At 41.6% G+C, this 17,465-nt stretch overlaps 1 protein-coding gene across 1 annotated transcript in view; it reads left to right on the top strand.

The window, feature by feature from the left end:
- Window positions 1-17,465, top strand: part of LOC144480979 (A disintegrin and metalloproteinase with thrombospondin motifs 16-like) — a 235,139-nt gene that overhangs the window by 172,756 nt on the left and 44,918 nt on the right. Inside the window, exon 16 of the mRNA XM_078200606.1 lies at window positions 7,640-7,778. Coding sequence (XP_078056732.1) covers window positions 7,640-7,778 — 139 coding nt within the window. The remainder of the gene's footprint in view (window positions 1-7,639; window positions 7,779-17,465) is intronic.

Below are 17,465 nucleotides of genomic sequence, written 5' to 3'. Positions count from 1 at the left end.
AATAACTGGTTGCAGCATCAATGAGGAGATTAATAACTGAGATTACTATCAATAACTGAGATTACATTCAAATTAAGAAAGAGTCCAGGTTACTTCCTTTAATCTTGTAGCTTTGTTTTCTCTTGTACATGCCTTTTTGAGTTAGTCCTGATAAACCATACCTTAATAATGATATTATAATGTTGAAAATTGGCAAGACCTTTTTCACTTTTTTATATTTTGGGATTATTTGATAAAGGGAAAGATGTCTACAATTGGGAATAGTAATTTATTCTGCTGTTTGCAGCTGATATCAGAATCGAACACTCCTGGTAAACTCACACTCCATCCGGTATGCTTCAAATAATAGTTTGCCCTTTGGCATCTTGAGTGATAGTTTATAAATTCACACACTAGCTGTTCATACAACCTCCACAAGTGAGACTACCAGTTTGGTGTGGTGCTTACGATTGCTATCAAAAAGCTAAACCTGCCAAAACTTTCTTCACTTGAGATCTTTATAGACAGACTTCATTCCTGTCAATGTAATGCTGATTTCTGAAGTGAAGTCACCGTATTTCAGTTCTAACTGAGAACATTTCAACAGCATTATATCCTATGCTAAATTTTTTGACGAGGTGACTACTGTTTTTTAATCATAAATCCTTACCATTATTGCATGTCTTTTAATACCTTTGCTTCCCAAGCAAGTATCAATGTCCCTTTCAAGCATCTCAATTGATTTGACAAATTTGGCCTGATAGAACGATAGGTTGAATGTTCATCTTTATTGCATGAGCAATTATCCGGCAGAACAGACCATATTTAAGCTATTGAAATTGCGCAGGTTCTACAACAGGCAAGTACTCTGCTTTACTCTGCTACCCAGGCAGAGAAGACAAAAATTTACCACAGAATGAGATTCCTTCTCACAGACAATGTAAGAAGTTTTCCCTACGTTTGCTTTAGAAGACCTCTAACTTTAAGATTATGGTCAAAATTTTATGTTTGAAGTTGACGCAGGCAAGAGCGGGTGTAAAACCTGTTTCCATCCAAGGTAGTGTTGTTACCGCGATATTCCAGCATGAGACACGCTCTGTGAAAGGCTGAGCGCTGCCAGGGAGGGTGGGCACCAAGATGCCTGCCCACAACTGGTATCTAGGGTTGGTACAAGAAGTGTGTCCTGTGGATCTGTCCATGGATCATTCCTGTAGGGAGTACAATCAACACAGAAATGTGTAACACTACAGGGCAAAATCTTACCACAAAATGTCAGAGTGTTGTTTCTGGTGAGAAAACCGACGTGTTCCTCTCCAGTAAACAGGTCGGTTTTTTCTCCAAGTTCTACTACACTCTGCCAAAAAAAAACAAGGGGGCATGAATCACGGCATCATAGAGGTGGGGGCTGCTTAAACACACTGGCAAAGCACAGCTGCTCAGAGATTGGGGTGCCATCGTTAAAGGGTGCCCCGATCAGAACTGCAATAATCCTCCCCCCACCCCACCACTGAAGCCTCAAGGACTCCCCTTCGCACCCCCAATTGGAGCCTGTCCCTGGGAATGTTGTGGGATTAGTGGCGACTGATGTAGTCATTAATAAACCCACCCCTCCACACTAGCTGCAAATTGCTCCGGGGAAGCATCATAACTTCATTTGGGATCGACCTGATTTTCTCTATTTATTTTCATGGTACTTAGTTTTAGTTGGAAGTCTGCCTTAGGCCGTTTTGTGTTTGGGGAATCTTTCCTGATTGAAGTGGAAAATGTTTCACCCCATAGGAATTCCAATCTTTACATTTATTCATAGAGGAGGAAGAACAGTAAGCAGCCCAGGAAGCCAGAATCAGTAGGCAGCTGTACAGGAGATCTAGAAACTTCTACAGATTCCCAACCAGCAGGTTATATGGCCCCAGATGATCATTCTTTCATACGTTAATGGAGATATTAGTCGAGGGGTCTCTACCATGGCGGGTGTTTTTAGTTATGTGAGGGAAGGGAAGAGTAAAACTACAGGAAATATAACGGTTAATAGAAAACAAAGCAGCAAGTTAGCATGTGGGAAGAAGGTTCCAACTACATCAAAAATCAGGAAAAAAGTTAAAAGGAAGGAGAACTCAGGAGATGTTATTAATGGAAGTATTAGAATTCAAAAAGAAGGTACAAAAACTAGCATAAGGGCACTTTATTTAAATGCTCGTAGCATTTGAAACAAGGTAAATGAATTGACGGTACCAATCATTGCGAATGAGTATGATTTGGTGGCCATTACAGAGACATGGTTGCAGGATGGTCACGACTGGGAGTTAGATATCCAGGGGTATCAGACTGTTCGGAGGGACAGTCAGGAAGGTAAGGGAGATGGTGTAACTCTGATACTTAAGGATGACATCAGGGCGGTAGTGAGAGATGATATAGGTTCTATGGAAAATAAAGATTGAATCAATTTGAGTGGAAATTAGAAATAGTAAGGAGAAAAAGTCACTGATAGGCATGATGGGGCGAGAAATAAACAAAGAAATAACTGAAGCATGTAAAACTGGTACAGCAATTATTATGGGGGATTTTAATCTACATATCAATTGGTCAAACCAGGTCAGTCAAGGCAGCCTTGAGGAGGAGTTCATAGAATGTATCCGCGATAGCTTCCTTGAACAGTATGTAATATAACCTACGAGGGAGCAAGCTATCCTAGATCTGGTCCTGTGAAATGAGACAGGAATAATGAACGATCTTGCAGTTAGGGATCCTCTCGGAAGAAGCGATCACAGTATGGTAAAATTTTAAATACAGATGGAGCGTGAGAAGATAAAATCCAATATCAGTGTCTTGTGCTTAAGCAAAGGAGACTACAATGGGATGAGGAAGGATTTGGCTAAGGTAGACTGGGAGTAAAGACTTTATGGTGGGACAGTTGAGGAACAGTGGAGGACCTTCAAAGCGATCTTCACAGTGCTCAGCAAAAGTATATACCAGTGATAAGGAAGGACTGTAGAAAAAGAGATAATCAGCCACAGATATCTAAGGAAATAAAGGAGGGTATCAAATTGAAAGAAAATGCGTACAAAGTGACAAAGATTAGTAGGAAACTACAGGATTGGGAAATCTTTAAAAGTCAACAGAAAGCCACAAAAAAAGCTATAAAGAAAAGTAAGATGGATTATGAGAGTAAACTAGCTCAGAATATAAAAACAAATAGCAAAATTTCTGCAAATTTATAAAAAGAAAAAGTGGCTAAAGTAAACATTGGTCCTTTAGAGGATGAGATGGGGGATGTAATAACTGGAAATGAGAAAATGGCTGAGGCATTGAACAGGTATTTTGTGTCAGTCTTCACAGCGGAAGACACAAATAACATGCCAAAAATTGATGACACGATGGCTATGGCAGGTGAGGACCTAGAAACTATCATCACGAAAGAGGTAGTGTTGGGCAAGCTAATGGGCTAAAGGTAGACAAGTCTCCTGGCCCTGATGGAATGCATCCCATGGTACTAAAAGAGATGGCAGGGGAAGTAGCAAATGCACTAGTGGTAATTTACCTAAATTCATTGGACTCTGGGGTGCTTCCTGCAGATTGGAAAACAGCAAAGTGACGCCACTTTTTTAAAAAGGAGGTAGACAAAAGGTGGGTAACTATAGGCCGGTTAGCTTAATTTCTGTAGTAGGGAAAATGCTTGAATCTATCATCAAGGAAGAAATAGCGAAACATCTGGATCTAAATTGTCCCATTGGAAAGACGCAGCATGGGTTCATGAAGGAAAGGTTATGTTTAACTAATTTGGTGGAATTCTTTGAGAACATTATGTGTGCAGTGGACAATGGGGAACCTGTGGATGTGGTGTATCTGGATTTCTGGAAAGCATTTAACAAGGTGCCGCACCAAAGGCATAAGATAAGATAAGATTCCGCATAAGATAAAGGTGTACAGTGTTACGGGTAATATATTAGCATGGATAGAGGATTGATTAACTAACAGAAAGCAAAGAGTGGGAGTAAATGGGGGGTTTTCTGGTTGGCGATCAGTGACTAGTGGTGTGCCTCAGGGACCAGTGTTGCAGCCGCAATTGTTTACGATTTACATAGATGATTTGGAGTTGGAGACCAAGTGTAGTGTGTCAAAATTTGCAGATGACACTAAGATGAATGGCAGAGCAAAGTGTGCAGAGGAAACTGAAAGTCTGCAAAGGGATGTAGATCGTCTAAGTGAGTGGGCGAGGGTCTGGCAGATGGAGTACAATGTTGGTACATGTGAGGTCATCCATTTTGGTAGGAATAACAGCAAAATGGACTATTATTAAAATGGTAAAAAATTGCAACATGCTGCTGTGCAGCGGGACCTGGGTGTCCTTGTGCACGAATCACAAAAAGTTGGTTTGCAGGTGCAGTGGTAATTAAGAAGGCACATGGAATTTTGTCCTTCATTGCTTGAGGGATGAGTTTAAAAACAGCGAGGTTATGTTGCAGCTGTATAAGGTCCTGGTGAGGCCACACCTGGAATACTGTGTACAGTTTTGGTCTCCTTACTTGAGAAAGGATATATTGGCACTGGAGGGGGTGCAGAGGAGATTCATTAGCTTGATTCCGGAGTTGAGAGGGTTGGCTTATGAGGAGAGACTGAGTAGACTGGGGCTATACTCATTGGAATTCAGAAGAATGAGGGGGGAATCTTATAGAAACATATAAGATTATGAAGGGAATAGGTAAGATAGAAGCAGGGAAGTTGTTTCCACTGGCAGGTGAAAATAGAACTAGGGAGCATGGCCTCAAAATAAGGGGGAGCAGATTTAGGACTGAGTAGAGGAGGAACTTCTTCACACAAAGGAATTCCCTGCCCAGTGAAGCAGTTGAGGCTATCTCTTTGAATGTTTTTAAGGCAAGGATAGATACGTTTTTGAACAGTAAAGGAATTAAGGGTTATGGTGAGAGGGCAGGTACGTGGAGCTGAGTCCACGAAAAAATCAGCCATGATCTTATTGAAAGCGGAGCAGGCTCGAGGGGCCAGATGGCCTACTCCTGCTCCTAGTTCTTATGTTCTTATTCCTACTTTCTCTGGGAAGCTCTGCATTACAGAGATGGCTTCTTTAATAGTGCCATCATCACTGCCATCTACTATCTCTTTCTTCAGAGACTGCCTGATGGATGAGTTTGGGGGATTGGTTGCATTCACAGTAGTGGAGGTGATTTATTCAATTGTAGATGGTCGTTGAATAGCTGGCAATTTTTTCAAACTCTATTTGCACTTAGCAGAATAGAGAATGTTTCAGCAATCATTTCGGCACTCTACTGCTTTCTTAACTGGCTAATTCCTTCACAATTTTTACAGTTATCTGCAAATATGCAGAGATTAACACTCTTAATCAGTTAAAAAGCAGCTATTTTTATGGATTAGGTTCACAATAAAATGAAAAGGTTGCTGTTACAAAGGCTTGACCCCATGACCTTCACACCGCAGGATGAGAATGCTACCATTGATTCAATCTATTAGAATTAGTATATTTAAATGAAAAGAACAAATCATACACAGCTTGTCAAAAGTATTCATCCTCATTCCACAAGTGTGTGCAGCAGCCAAGTGTAGCCCTATTTGTGAGGTATAAATCTAATTGAATGTTTTTGGGACCATGTGCACTCAAGAAAAATCTGGTCAATAAAAATGAGCCTTTGGATTCACACAAATTTTAGATCAAGGGTAAAATTGTTATGCCACAACAAAAAGGCTGCAGATACTGGAAATCTGAAATAAAATCAGAAAATGCTGAAAACATTTCAGGCAGTATCTGTGGAGAGATGAAGTTAACATTCTGCCAAAAGGTGCTTAATCTTTTGTCAGCAATGACTCTCGCCTCTGCTCTGAGTCCCACTCCAAGTGTTGAGCATCAAAATGAAGGCTGACACTCCAGTGCAGTACTGACAAAGTGCTGTCAGGGGTGCACTCACTGGGATGAGAGATTAAACCAAACAACGGGCTGCCCTTCTCCTTGGCACCCTGGCAAGTATTTATCCCTTGATCATCATAACAAAAGTGGATGATCCGGCCACTGACACATTCTGTTTGTGGGATCTTGCTGTGTGCAAGTTGGCTGCCTATAATTCAGAAGTGCTTAACTAGATATAAAGCACACTGGGACATCCAGCCATTGTGAAAGGCACTTTATAAATACAATCTTTTTGTACCTGTTTCTTTCTTCCCACTAATGCTGCCAGATCTCCTGAGTATTTCCTGAATTTTCTGGGGTTTATTATTCACCATGCTAGCTGTGTCTCCATTCGTGCTGAAGCAAAACTCAACATTGTAACATTTCCAAACTTACGAAAAAAACATAAGAATTTAAAGCTGCAGATGATATGTTGATTTTGAGCATATGGTCAACTAAAGTGCTTGAACATTGGAGTATCCCATACAAAAAGCAATCAATACAATGCCACATCAGTTGGGAACGAAAATGTCATCCAATCAAGGAGGAGCCGAATCTATGGATAAAACCTCGAGAAAAGCATTAATGATTAATGCTTTTATATTCATTAGAAATATAAAAGCAAATTACTGTGGATGCTGGAATCTGAAACCAAAAGAGCTTTGACAAAGGGTCATCTGGACTTGAAAAGTTAGCTCTTTTCTCTCCTTACAGATGCTGCCAGACCTGCTGAGATTTTCCAACATTTTCTCTTTTGGACTCATTAGAAATATCCGGGTTTTGCATTCAAACATGCCGAAATAGAGAGAAGCATTTGCAGCTTCATATCAGACTACCAGAAGCTCACTTGTTGGGGAACTGCTAAAACAAATACATGTCCAGGGCTGTATGTTTACTGAGACGATTTAATGCTTAATAGTACTCGATCCAAGAGAAGTTCTGACCTGACCTGTACCTTCCCTGTGGTTTCACAACTCAGTCATGGAACTTGTGCTGTATGGAATGGTGGGCACAGTAAGAAGTTTAACAACACCAGGTTAAAGTCCAACAGGTTTATTTGGTAGCAAAAGCCACACAAGCTTTCGGAGCCCCAAGCCCCTTCTTCAGGAAGCAGCCACCAGTCTTACATTAGACCAACCATTTAGAAAAGCAATGGCAGTAAACAGGACTAGCAAGCCAGCAAATAATTTTCCCGCTCTGAAGAAAACTGCTCCTGCCTCAAATGTTGCCCTGAATTCCATTCTTCCAACACCTTGTAGGTTGAGGTCAGATGCACTTCTAATGAATCAATTTTGGAATTGAATGGAATAAAAGGAGTGAAACTGCATTAAATTGAGCTTTAGAATTTCTTTCAGCCTTTTAGGGGTGAAGGGGCAGGCCACAAGACCCCATCACCTTTGGTCAGCATTGAAAGAAACATTTTTTTAATCGCACAAAGTACTGAATAATATGTACAATTACTTGCTACTCTTAAAAAGACCTACATCTGTTTCACTGCGTTGTAAAACCAGGATGTAAACTAGTATTAGAAAAGGATTTGTTGCATTTGGATATGTTTTAATTTAATTAAGGGTTGCTGCTCTAAGGCAAGCTTCAAAACATTGATAAACGGAAAAAGTTAAATCAATTTTTGGCGACTGTTAAATAAGGTCATTTGTTTGATTAAGCTGTAGTGTAGTCATTCTTAATGTGATAGAAAATAAAGTGACGAGAACATTTTTTCCAACCTTTATTTTGTTTATCCAGATACTACTACAGGGCAAAAATCCAGGGATCGGATGGGAATATGCCTTGCCAAAATCATCGCCTGAGAATAAAACAGGTCCAAAGCACAATTACACATGGGCTATTGTTCGTTCTGAATGCTCAGCTTCTTGTGGAGGAGGTAATGTTTCCTTGTAGAATCACTTGACATGAATGTACAAAACTCTTAGGTGAACCTTTCCCATCAACAGTTAGTGGAAGATGTGACTTGTGCATCTTCCTGTTGAAAGGAACATTTGTTAATCTATTACCTCAGAATAAGTGGGATTAGCAGTTGGCCTCAAGGCTGTGCAGATGAAAAGGAAAAAGGCTGAATAAACAGGGTGGGTTTTCTGAATATAAGTAGGTAGCTCTAAGAACAATGGACACATGTTTCAGTTTATTCAATAATATCCTTCAGATTTTCCCTTGTTATTTGGGTGTTTCATCTACTGCTTCCTTCCCTTGGAATTCAGTACATTTTGACTTTGTTTCACTACATTTTGAAAGATATGGCAATTGGATTAAATAGGTAGAGTGCTAGGCAGTCTGGAACATGAATACTGACATAAAGCAGTTGGGCTAAATGGCCTAATTCTGTATGGTTATTCTATGCTATAGTTATATGTCAACACACCCGGAATTCCTTAACATACAAAGATTATACTCTGCTTGTTAGTTGTCTCGGTTGATATGCAATATAAGGTGGCATAGTGATTGGCACTGCTGCCTCACAGCACCAGGGACCCAGATTTGATTCCTGGCTTTGGGGGAGGTGGGGTCTATATTTTCTCCCCGTGTCTGCCTGGGTTTCCTCTGGGTGCTCCGGTATCCCTCCACAGTCCGAAAGATGTGCTGGTTAGGTGCATTGGCCATGTTAAAAACTCTCGCTCAGTGTTCCCAAACAGGCACTGGAGTGAGTGCGGCGACTAGAGGATTTTCACAGTAACTTCATTGCAGTGTTAATGTAAGCCGACTTGTGACTAATAAATAAACGTTAGAAATTTAAACTTTACTTATTCTATCCTAAAATGTCTTTCAACATTGTACTCACAACTTATTTCCCTTTATAATCCATTACATTTCTACCCTCTGAAGATGAATAATATGGACTTGAAACATTGGGTGGGATTTTTCCATTTCTGCACAGACTACTGACTGAGGTGAGAAAACTGGAGTACAGTTCACTGGCTCCACAGCCGGCTTTTCTCGCCACATTTGGCAGCAGGAAAATTGAGTTGTGGCCCACACCATCAGGCTGGGCTCTTGGGGTTGGAAAAGGGCGGCAACGCTTGGAATCCTGAGATCGGAGCATCCTTTCTAATAAACAGGACCAAACCCCGCCCCACACCACATCATGGAGAGCTCCCCCACGCCCGGGTAACCAAAACTCTAGTGAGCACGGGGAAACCTCTCCCCTGGCAATGGAGCTGCCAGAGGAGACAGATGTGGAGATGCCAGCGTTGGACTGGGGTAAACACAGTAAGAAGTTTAACAACACCAGGTTAAAGTCCAACAGGTTTATTTGGTAGCAAAAGCCACAAGCTTTCGGAGCCTTAAGCTCCTTCTTCAGGTGAAGCTCCTTCTTCACCTGAAGAAGGAGCTTAAGGCTCCGAAAGCTTGTGGCTTTTGCTACCAAATAAACCTGTTGGACTTTAACCAGAGGAGATAGAGCCAGGGGGTAGTGCCAGGGGTATTCTCACAGGAGTTTGTAGTCACTTCGATGTTTGTGGGTGCAAACTCTTGGTTGTTAACTCTGTTTCTCTCTCCCAGATACTGCCAGACCTGCTGAGTTTATCCAGCATTTTCTGTTTTTGTTATGATTGTTTGCTGAACGGGTAGCTACCACCATTATACATTTATTCCATTTATATTTTAACCATTTCACTTCAGATTTGCCTTTATGGGAGCAAACACAATTTCTGTGTGTCTGTGGACAATAGTACATGTGTTTTCTTGATACTTCCTGCTGTCTGTGTTTCTCTTTCATAGTAAGAAGTCTCACAACACCAGGTTAAAGTCCAACAGGTTTATTTGGTAGCAAATACCATATCATCAGATGGAGTGGAAATGTGACGAAGGAGCAGCGCTCCGAAAGCTTATGGTATTTGCTACCAAATAAACCTGTTGGACTTTAACCTGGTGTTGTTAAACTTCTTACTGTGTTTACCCCAGTCCAACGCCGGCATCTCCACATCATTTCTCTTTTGCCCCATTCTCTAAACATACAGAATGTAATGCATAGATTGATGAGGCGAGGGATATGCACACAACCTATATGCTTTACTTCAATTTAGTTAATAATTCCAGTGAAAATTGTGTTGGGAATGCAAAAGGTTTTTGAGTCCCAGTGGGTAATTTAGAATTGTATCATTCCAGGAACAGGTTGCAACTATGAAGGAAAATTTGTACAAGTAATATTTTAAGTCGTTATATATTTGTCAGGAAAAAATGCAATCTTTTGCAAAACCAGAGGGGAGTGATTATAATACCGAGCAGGTATACACATAAGCCTCCATTATGAGGTTCACAAAACATTACAATACTTTTACACTGGATTTGTGAAATATCTGGAGAAACCACAAACATATCAACGTTATAGCAGAATCGGGTGACTCACAAAAATTCAATCTTTACACTGAAAGAAGTGGGGAGGCAATATATGGCCTCTGAAAATAATTTGTAAGAATGTTTCTAAGAGAGCAACAGTCAAGTAAGTTTTTAAGTATTGTTTGAACCAGCACCAGTACTCTACAAGAGCAGTTTAGCTAGCCTCATTTAACCAGCTTTTCCCTTCAGCCTTGCAAATATTTTATCTTCATGTACTTATTAATTCCCTTTGAAAGCCATGATTGAATCTGCCTCCACCATTCTTTAAGGCAGTACATCCCAGAATCTAACTCGCAACGTGTCACCATTAGTTCTTTAGCCAATCATCTTTGATCAGATGCCTCTAGTTCTCAACCCGTCTGCCAATGGGAACAATTTCTCTTTCTGCCTGTCTAGATGCCTTGTAATTTTGAACACTTCGTCAAATCTCCTCTCAACCTTCTCCAGGAAAAAAAAAACTCCATCTTCTCCAATCTATCTTCCTAAGTGAAGTCCCTTATTCCTACAACAATTCTCAATCTTTTTCTGCATCTTCTAAAGCCTTCACATCCTTACTAAAAAGTGAGGTGTCCAGAATGGACACAGTACTCCAGTTGAGGCTGAACCAGTGTTTTTTAAAGGTTCATCATCATTTCCTTTCCGTTGTGTGCTTCTACAAATGCGCTTTAAACCTGCCGTTCCGCCTTCCACGATTTGGCAGATAAGCCCACATATTTCTCTGTTGTTACACATCTTTAAAATTGTATTGATTATTTTCACCAAGATTCTCTGGCCTCCCCGCTCTGTTTTTCTTGGTGGGAAGTGCACATCATTGGCCGGCGGTGGGACTTCTGGGCCCATTGCTATCGATAGGCTTTCCTGCCCAACGCCACCGGGAAACATGCGGGGCGGGGGGGGGTGCATCGTCAGCAAATCCCACAGAATTTTATATCCAAAAATGGGACTGTTTCAATCTGGGGGAAGCATAATATCCAGCGTGATGATACTGGGTCACAAACCTGACATCATCATGCCAGTCAGCAATAAAATGGTAGGTGGGTAAGCTCCAAAGTCGGGAGCCTGTCTACCATTTTGAAATTAACAATTAACAATAGTTTAAATCTGTTAACAATCCAATGAACCTCAAAAATACGGCCCAGATGTCATAATACACTGGTGTGGGGGTAACATATTAGCAAGAATGATGATTGACTAACTAACAGGAAACAGAGTTGGCATAAATGGGTCTTTTTCTGGATGGCAGTATGTGACAAGTGATGTGTCACAGGGATCAGTGCTGAGGCCTCAACTTTTTACAATTTATATAAATGACTTGGGTGAAGAGACTGAAGGTATGGTTGATAAATTTGCTCGTGACACAAAGGTAGCTTGAAAAGTAAATTGTGAAGCGGGCATAAGGAGGCTACAAAAGGACATAGGTTAAGTAGGTGGACAGAATTCTGGCAAATGGAGTATAATGTGGGAAAATTAACTGCTATTGTGTTCACGGACAAGTCCCCCAACCCACAAAAACTGAAATGGTGACCACCTGTGCTGACAAGGGGGATACAACCCCCCCTCAGACGAACCCCACTCCCCCAAGGCCCCTGGTACCCAGGCATTGACACCCTGGCCTGGTGCCTTGGACCCCAAGTGGGGTCATGAAGGTAGGTCCAGGGTTCATGTCTCCCTCTGCCTCTACCAGGCTGCAGAGGGAAGACCCCCAAAGGTCCTGGGGTTTGGGTGGGCTTGGGCTGGGGGCAAGAGGGTGACCACAGCACACTCCCTCAGGATGGGGGTCTTGTGGCTGGATTGCTCCTTCTAGCCTTGGAAAGGTACTGTTCAGTTTCAGGATGGTGAATTCAGACATCATCCTGGGGTAAGATATTAATTATTGTTTCTGTCCTCTAAAACTCCTGATGTTCCCTGGTCACCTTAATCTCCATGCCCACTGGATAGCTGGAGGCTTCCAAATCATCGCCACTCTTCATTCTCTTTAGGAAACTGCAGGCGTGAGACGATCCCTTTCAAGTCCTCTGACTGATAGAAGTCACTCACTTTCACTGGGGTGGGGAGGGGAATTCCCTTCTCCATAGCTGTTCACTCAGCCCCATTATTTTAATACAGCATTCATTTCAAGTCTCTGAGCCTTCATAGAGAGCTAAGAGCCTTTGAGATTCCTTCAAACACTTTGAAAAATCTTTGTTTCCATTCAGTTTCAGTCTAGTCTTTTTAACTCTCCTTTGATTGACAACTTAATGATTTTTACTCAGCATGCAGTCAGCTGCATTTATTTACCTTTCCCTTCATGCTTGAATGCATCTCAAGTACCCACATTGGACCTAACTGCAATGTTTACACAAAAGAGGAACTGAAAAGCACTTAGCTGTTTTGAACTTTCCTCCAGTTGCTTGTGGTCATTTAAGACAGATGAGGAGAACCTTTTTCGCTGAGGGTCGTGAGTCTCTGGAACTCTATTCCTCAAAAGCCAGTTGAAGCAGAGTCTTTGAATATATTTAAGGCAGAGCTAGATAGATTCTTGATCAACAAGGGGGTGAAAGGTTATCGGGGTAATCAGGAATGTGGGGTTAAAGTTACAAGCAGACGAACCGTGATCTTAGAAACATAGAAAATAGAAACAGGAGTAGGCCATTCGGCCCTTTGAGCCTGTTCCACCATTCATTATGATCATGGCTGATCATCAAATTCAATATCCTGATCCTGCCTCCGCGCCCCCCCCCCCCCCCCCCCCCCGCCCCGTCATATCCCTTAATCCCTTTAACACCAAGAGCTATATCTAATTTCTCCTTGAAATCAGACAACATTTTGGCCTCAACTACATTCTGTGCTAGAGAATTCCACAGATTCACCACTCTCTGGTTGAAGAAATTTCTCTTCACCTCAGTCCTAAAAGGTTTGCCCCTTATCCTCAAACTATGACCCTAGTTCTGGACTCCCCCACCATCGGGAACATTCTTTCTGAATTGGTCCTGTCTAATCTTGTCTTATTGAATGGTGGAGCAGGCTCGGGGGGCCGCATTACCTACTCATGCTCTTAATTCGTATGTATACTCTATGTATGTACTGGGCATCATGATGCCTCACACTCTTGAGCAGTACACAAGAGAATGCCCTAGTGGAGGCTTCCCAAGAGCTTCTGTGTAGGTACATCTCCATAATGGAGCCTCACTCACACTTGCAGATCTTAAAAGGCCATTGATGCATTTTCTGGACAGACCCCATGTCCTTTGGATGGCCCCAAAGCCACTGATTTCAGCTATGACCAGTCTGGTTTAGTCAGGCTGTGAGGGCTTTTCTGTCTGTCAGTAAGAATGAGGACTGCTCACCTGATAGGAGGACTCACAAGGAGTCATCATTGGACTTTGGTGCGGTGCCATCCAATGCTTTCTGCCCCCCCAATTCAGCTGGCTTGTTTCTGTCAACCATTGTGGAGACGCACACAGTTAACACCCTGTGCTCCATATGTCCCGAAACACATGAAATTCAGCAGGATTATGGTTCAACTACATTCAAAGGTTTTGCTATCCTCCCTGAAGATCAAGCAGGCTTCTCATCAATAAAAACAGTTATAAGTAAAGAATAATTTTCACTCACCACTGGCAATGTTTCCAAATATTTACTTTCAGCACAGAAATCTTCTTCCTTTCTTCCAACAATAATCCCTGACGCACCTGACACAGTCCTGTGCCAGGGGTCCCTTTAAACGAGTAGTCATGGCCTGCCACCTCAGTGCCCAAATGTCCCACCCTCAATGGCCCATTGGGCAAGCAACCCATCTTCTACAGGCTGTTGGCCAGCATCCTATCCAGCGACCATCAACTGGCTGGTTCCTGGGAGCCAGCAAGCCATGTACATCTGGATTGGACTCACACCCACTGCAACAGAAGGAAACTTCAGCCCAGGTTCTGCATGATCCACCTCATTCCCCAGAACCAGATGCAGCAAATTAGCAATGCTTCCTTCCTCATCACAGAATCACTACAGTGCAGAAGGAGGCCATTCAGCCCATCCTGTCTGCCTCAACTCTGAGTAAGAGAGCCAATTCTAACCCCCCCCCCCCCAAATGCCAATTCCCCATGACCCTGCACGTTCGTCCTTTGCAAATAACTGTATGATTCCTTTTTGAATTCCTCAATTGAACGTGTCTCCACCATAGTCTCAAGCAGTGCATTCCAGGTTTTAATGCCCCACTGCACAAGTTACATGTTACTTATGCTTCTTTTACAAATCATTTTAAATCTGTGCCCTCTCTTTCTTGATCCTTTCATGAGCAGGAATAGTTTCTCCCTATCTACTTTCATGATTTGAATATCTCTATCAAATCTCCTCTCAACCTTCTTTTCTCCAGGGAAAATAGTCCCAATTTCTCCAATCTATCTTCATGACAGAAATTCCTTATCACTGGAACAAGTTTTGTAAATCGTTTCTTCATATCTTTCCTCAAGTGAGGTGCCCAGAATAAGATGGAATGTTCAAACTGAAACAGAACTCATGGCTTATTCAAGTTCCACATAATCTCTTTGCTCTATGCCCCCTATTAAAAAAGCCTATGTTGCTGTATGCTTTTTAACTGTTCTCTCAACCTGTCCTGCCACCTCCTTGAATCATGTACATATACGCCCAGGTCCCTCACTCCTGCACCCCCTTTAGAGTTGTACTCTTTATTTTATATTGCCACTTCATGTTCTTCCTACCAAAATGATCTGCCCATTCCACCAATTTAACGATGTCCTTTTGAAGTTCAACACTATCCTCCTAACAGATCACAATTGTTTGCAATTTTCATATCATCTGCAAATTTTGAAATTGTGACCTGTACGTCAAGGCCTAGGTCATCACTATATATAAGGAAAAGGAAGGTTTCCAACACTGAGAACTCCCCTACAGATCTTCCTCTAACTGAAAAACATGCATTCACCACTATCCACTGTTTCCTGTAATTCTTTCTTATCCAAGTTGCTACTTGCCTTTTAATTCTATGAGCTATAACGTTGCTCACACGTCTATCATGTAATAAAACAACAAATGTCTTTGAAGTCCATGCATAACACATCAAAAACCCTTGCTGTCACCTCTTTAAAAAGCTCCAGCAAGTTAGTTAAACATGATTTTCCTTTAAGAAATCCATGCTGGCTTTCCTTAATTAACCCACTTTTGACCAAGTGATTATTAATTTTGTCCCAAATGATTGCCCGGCGTATTTAGTAGTTGCTCGGCTTATCTTTGTGCTGTTTTTTGAATGAAGTGTAACAGTCCTCTGGCACCTCTCTTGAGACTACAGAAGACTGAAAAATGATGGCCAACTTCCACTGGGCTGGAAATGTGCTAATCAAGTAATTCTCCCAAACACACAACAAAAACTCTTCCCCTCCTTGCTCCTTTACACAATTACTACCCCAGTCTCTATTAGGTCAATTCAAAGCCCGCATTATCATTAATCAATGGTTTTTGCACTCCCTTGAATTTCCCTGCAAAATTTCATCTCTCTTTCTGATTAGTGCTGAGCTATAGTGCACCCTGTAGTGTTATGACCCTTCTGTTGTTCCTTAACCCTAATCATATATATTCTATCCTTGCCTGTCCAGGACCTCCATTCTCCCAAGCACTGTATTTTTCTATTTAATCAACACTCCTACCTTGCCTGAACACCTTGTATGTGAGAAATATTTGTCACCCAATCCTGGCCTTTTTTGAACCAAGTCTCTGGTAACACCACAACATGATTTTCATATGGCTTTCTGCACCCATAGCTCAAACTTTTCTATCACACTTCATGCATTCACACAAGTGCGTTTGGGCCTTATCATATGCCCTCTTAGTCTGATCCCACCTGATATCCTACTATTTCTTATCCGAGTGTTTTTTGTCTCTCTCAACCCTTTTGCACTTTATTTCCCATTTCTAATGCCATATGCTAGTACCCATCCCCCTGCCAGGATAGCACTAGCAAACTGCCCCAAAGAGCATTGGCCCCAGCTCAGTTAAGTGCTATTTGTTAGAGAGTACAACATGATTATAAAAAGCATTCATCTCCTAGGTAAGTTGTTATTCATAAAATAATTGTTTTTTTTACACAGGACTTTGTGATACTAAGGTACAAATTATGTCTAAGGTAGGATTTTATTTCCAAGCAACAAAAAGGAGATTTGTGTGGTCGATGGTAATAAAACTTCCAAATGTAGCTGTGATGGCTTTAATTGATTTTTGCTGGATCATTTCACATCTTGTATGATTTAAAACAGCTGTTAGCATTTGTGGTTTCAGAAAAGAAATGAGGTTTAATATGAACTTTTATACAAACATTTATTATTATAGAGGAAGGAAAGGATTATGCTTTAATGTTTTGTAGGAGTAAAAGAAACGATAGACTTTATTACAATAGATGAGATTATAAACCATTACTTTAGACATTGGCTTACTTCCCAATATAAAGCATTCTTCTTCTGATGGGTAATCTGCACAGGTTGCTGTAAATCCATTAGTGCTCAGTACTCTGTTCTTTAATCTTACCCAACACAGCAGGTCAATATAATTTTTGTACACAAGCCTTTATTTTCTGGTCAGTTGAAATCCCAGGAGACTGCTAGAGCAGCAGGCCTCCCTCACTCTGCCGCCACTAAAGCAACACCTGGCAGAGACACTGGCTAGACCTATAAGCATATACTCCACACCTGGAGATGCACCATCTCCAGACATCATCTTGCCCTCTTCCGGATTTCCCTTGGATCTGGTGGGGAAACAATGAAGGCAATTAAGATCCTGTGTGGTCCTGAATTCATTCTTTCGCAGGCATTACACTGGTCCCATGCTGTGTCTGCATCTCACTAGGTTGGAGGAGTTGTGCGCACAGTCGGAACTGACTTGATAGTAACATATTAAAGATTGAATTCCAGAGCTAGTACTGACAGAAGCAATCCCATTCAGCTTAAATTCACTAAATTGGTTGATGACTGAAACTTTGTCCAACAATTATCAAGATTCCACCGAGGGTAATCTTGCCATGCCTGTGAGACTTTGCCATTTCATGTGAATGACATTTGCTGCAGTTATTTGGATCTTTTTGGAGGTAGTGCAGCTTGCTGCACCCCACCAGCGGCCATAATAGGGGCAGTTGCAGTCTTCTCCACAGGCACATGCAATCACATGGATGGACACAGAGCAGCACTTTGAAAGAGCCAATGTAATGAGCACAGATTGTAAAGGATCAGCTTCCACAACT

The sequence above is a fragment of the Mustelus asterias genome, chromosome 2 (assembly GCF_964213995.1).
Source record: "Mustelus asterias chromosome 2, sMusAst1.hap1.1, whole genome shotgun sequence".
In the NCBI taxonomy this organism is placed as follows: domain Eukaryota; kingdom Metazoa; phylum Chordata; class Chondrichthyes; order Carcharhiniformes; family Triakidae; genus Mustelus; species Mustelus asterias.
Note: the sequence above shows the minus strand (reverse complement) of the source record. Positions and strands in the feature narration are given on the sequence as shown.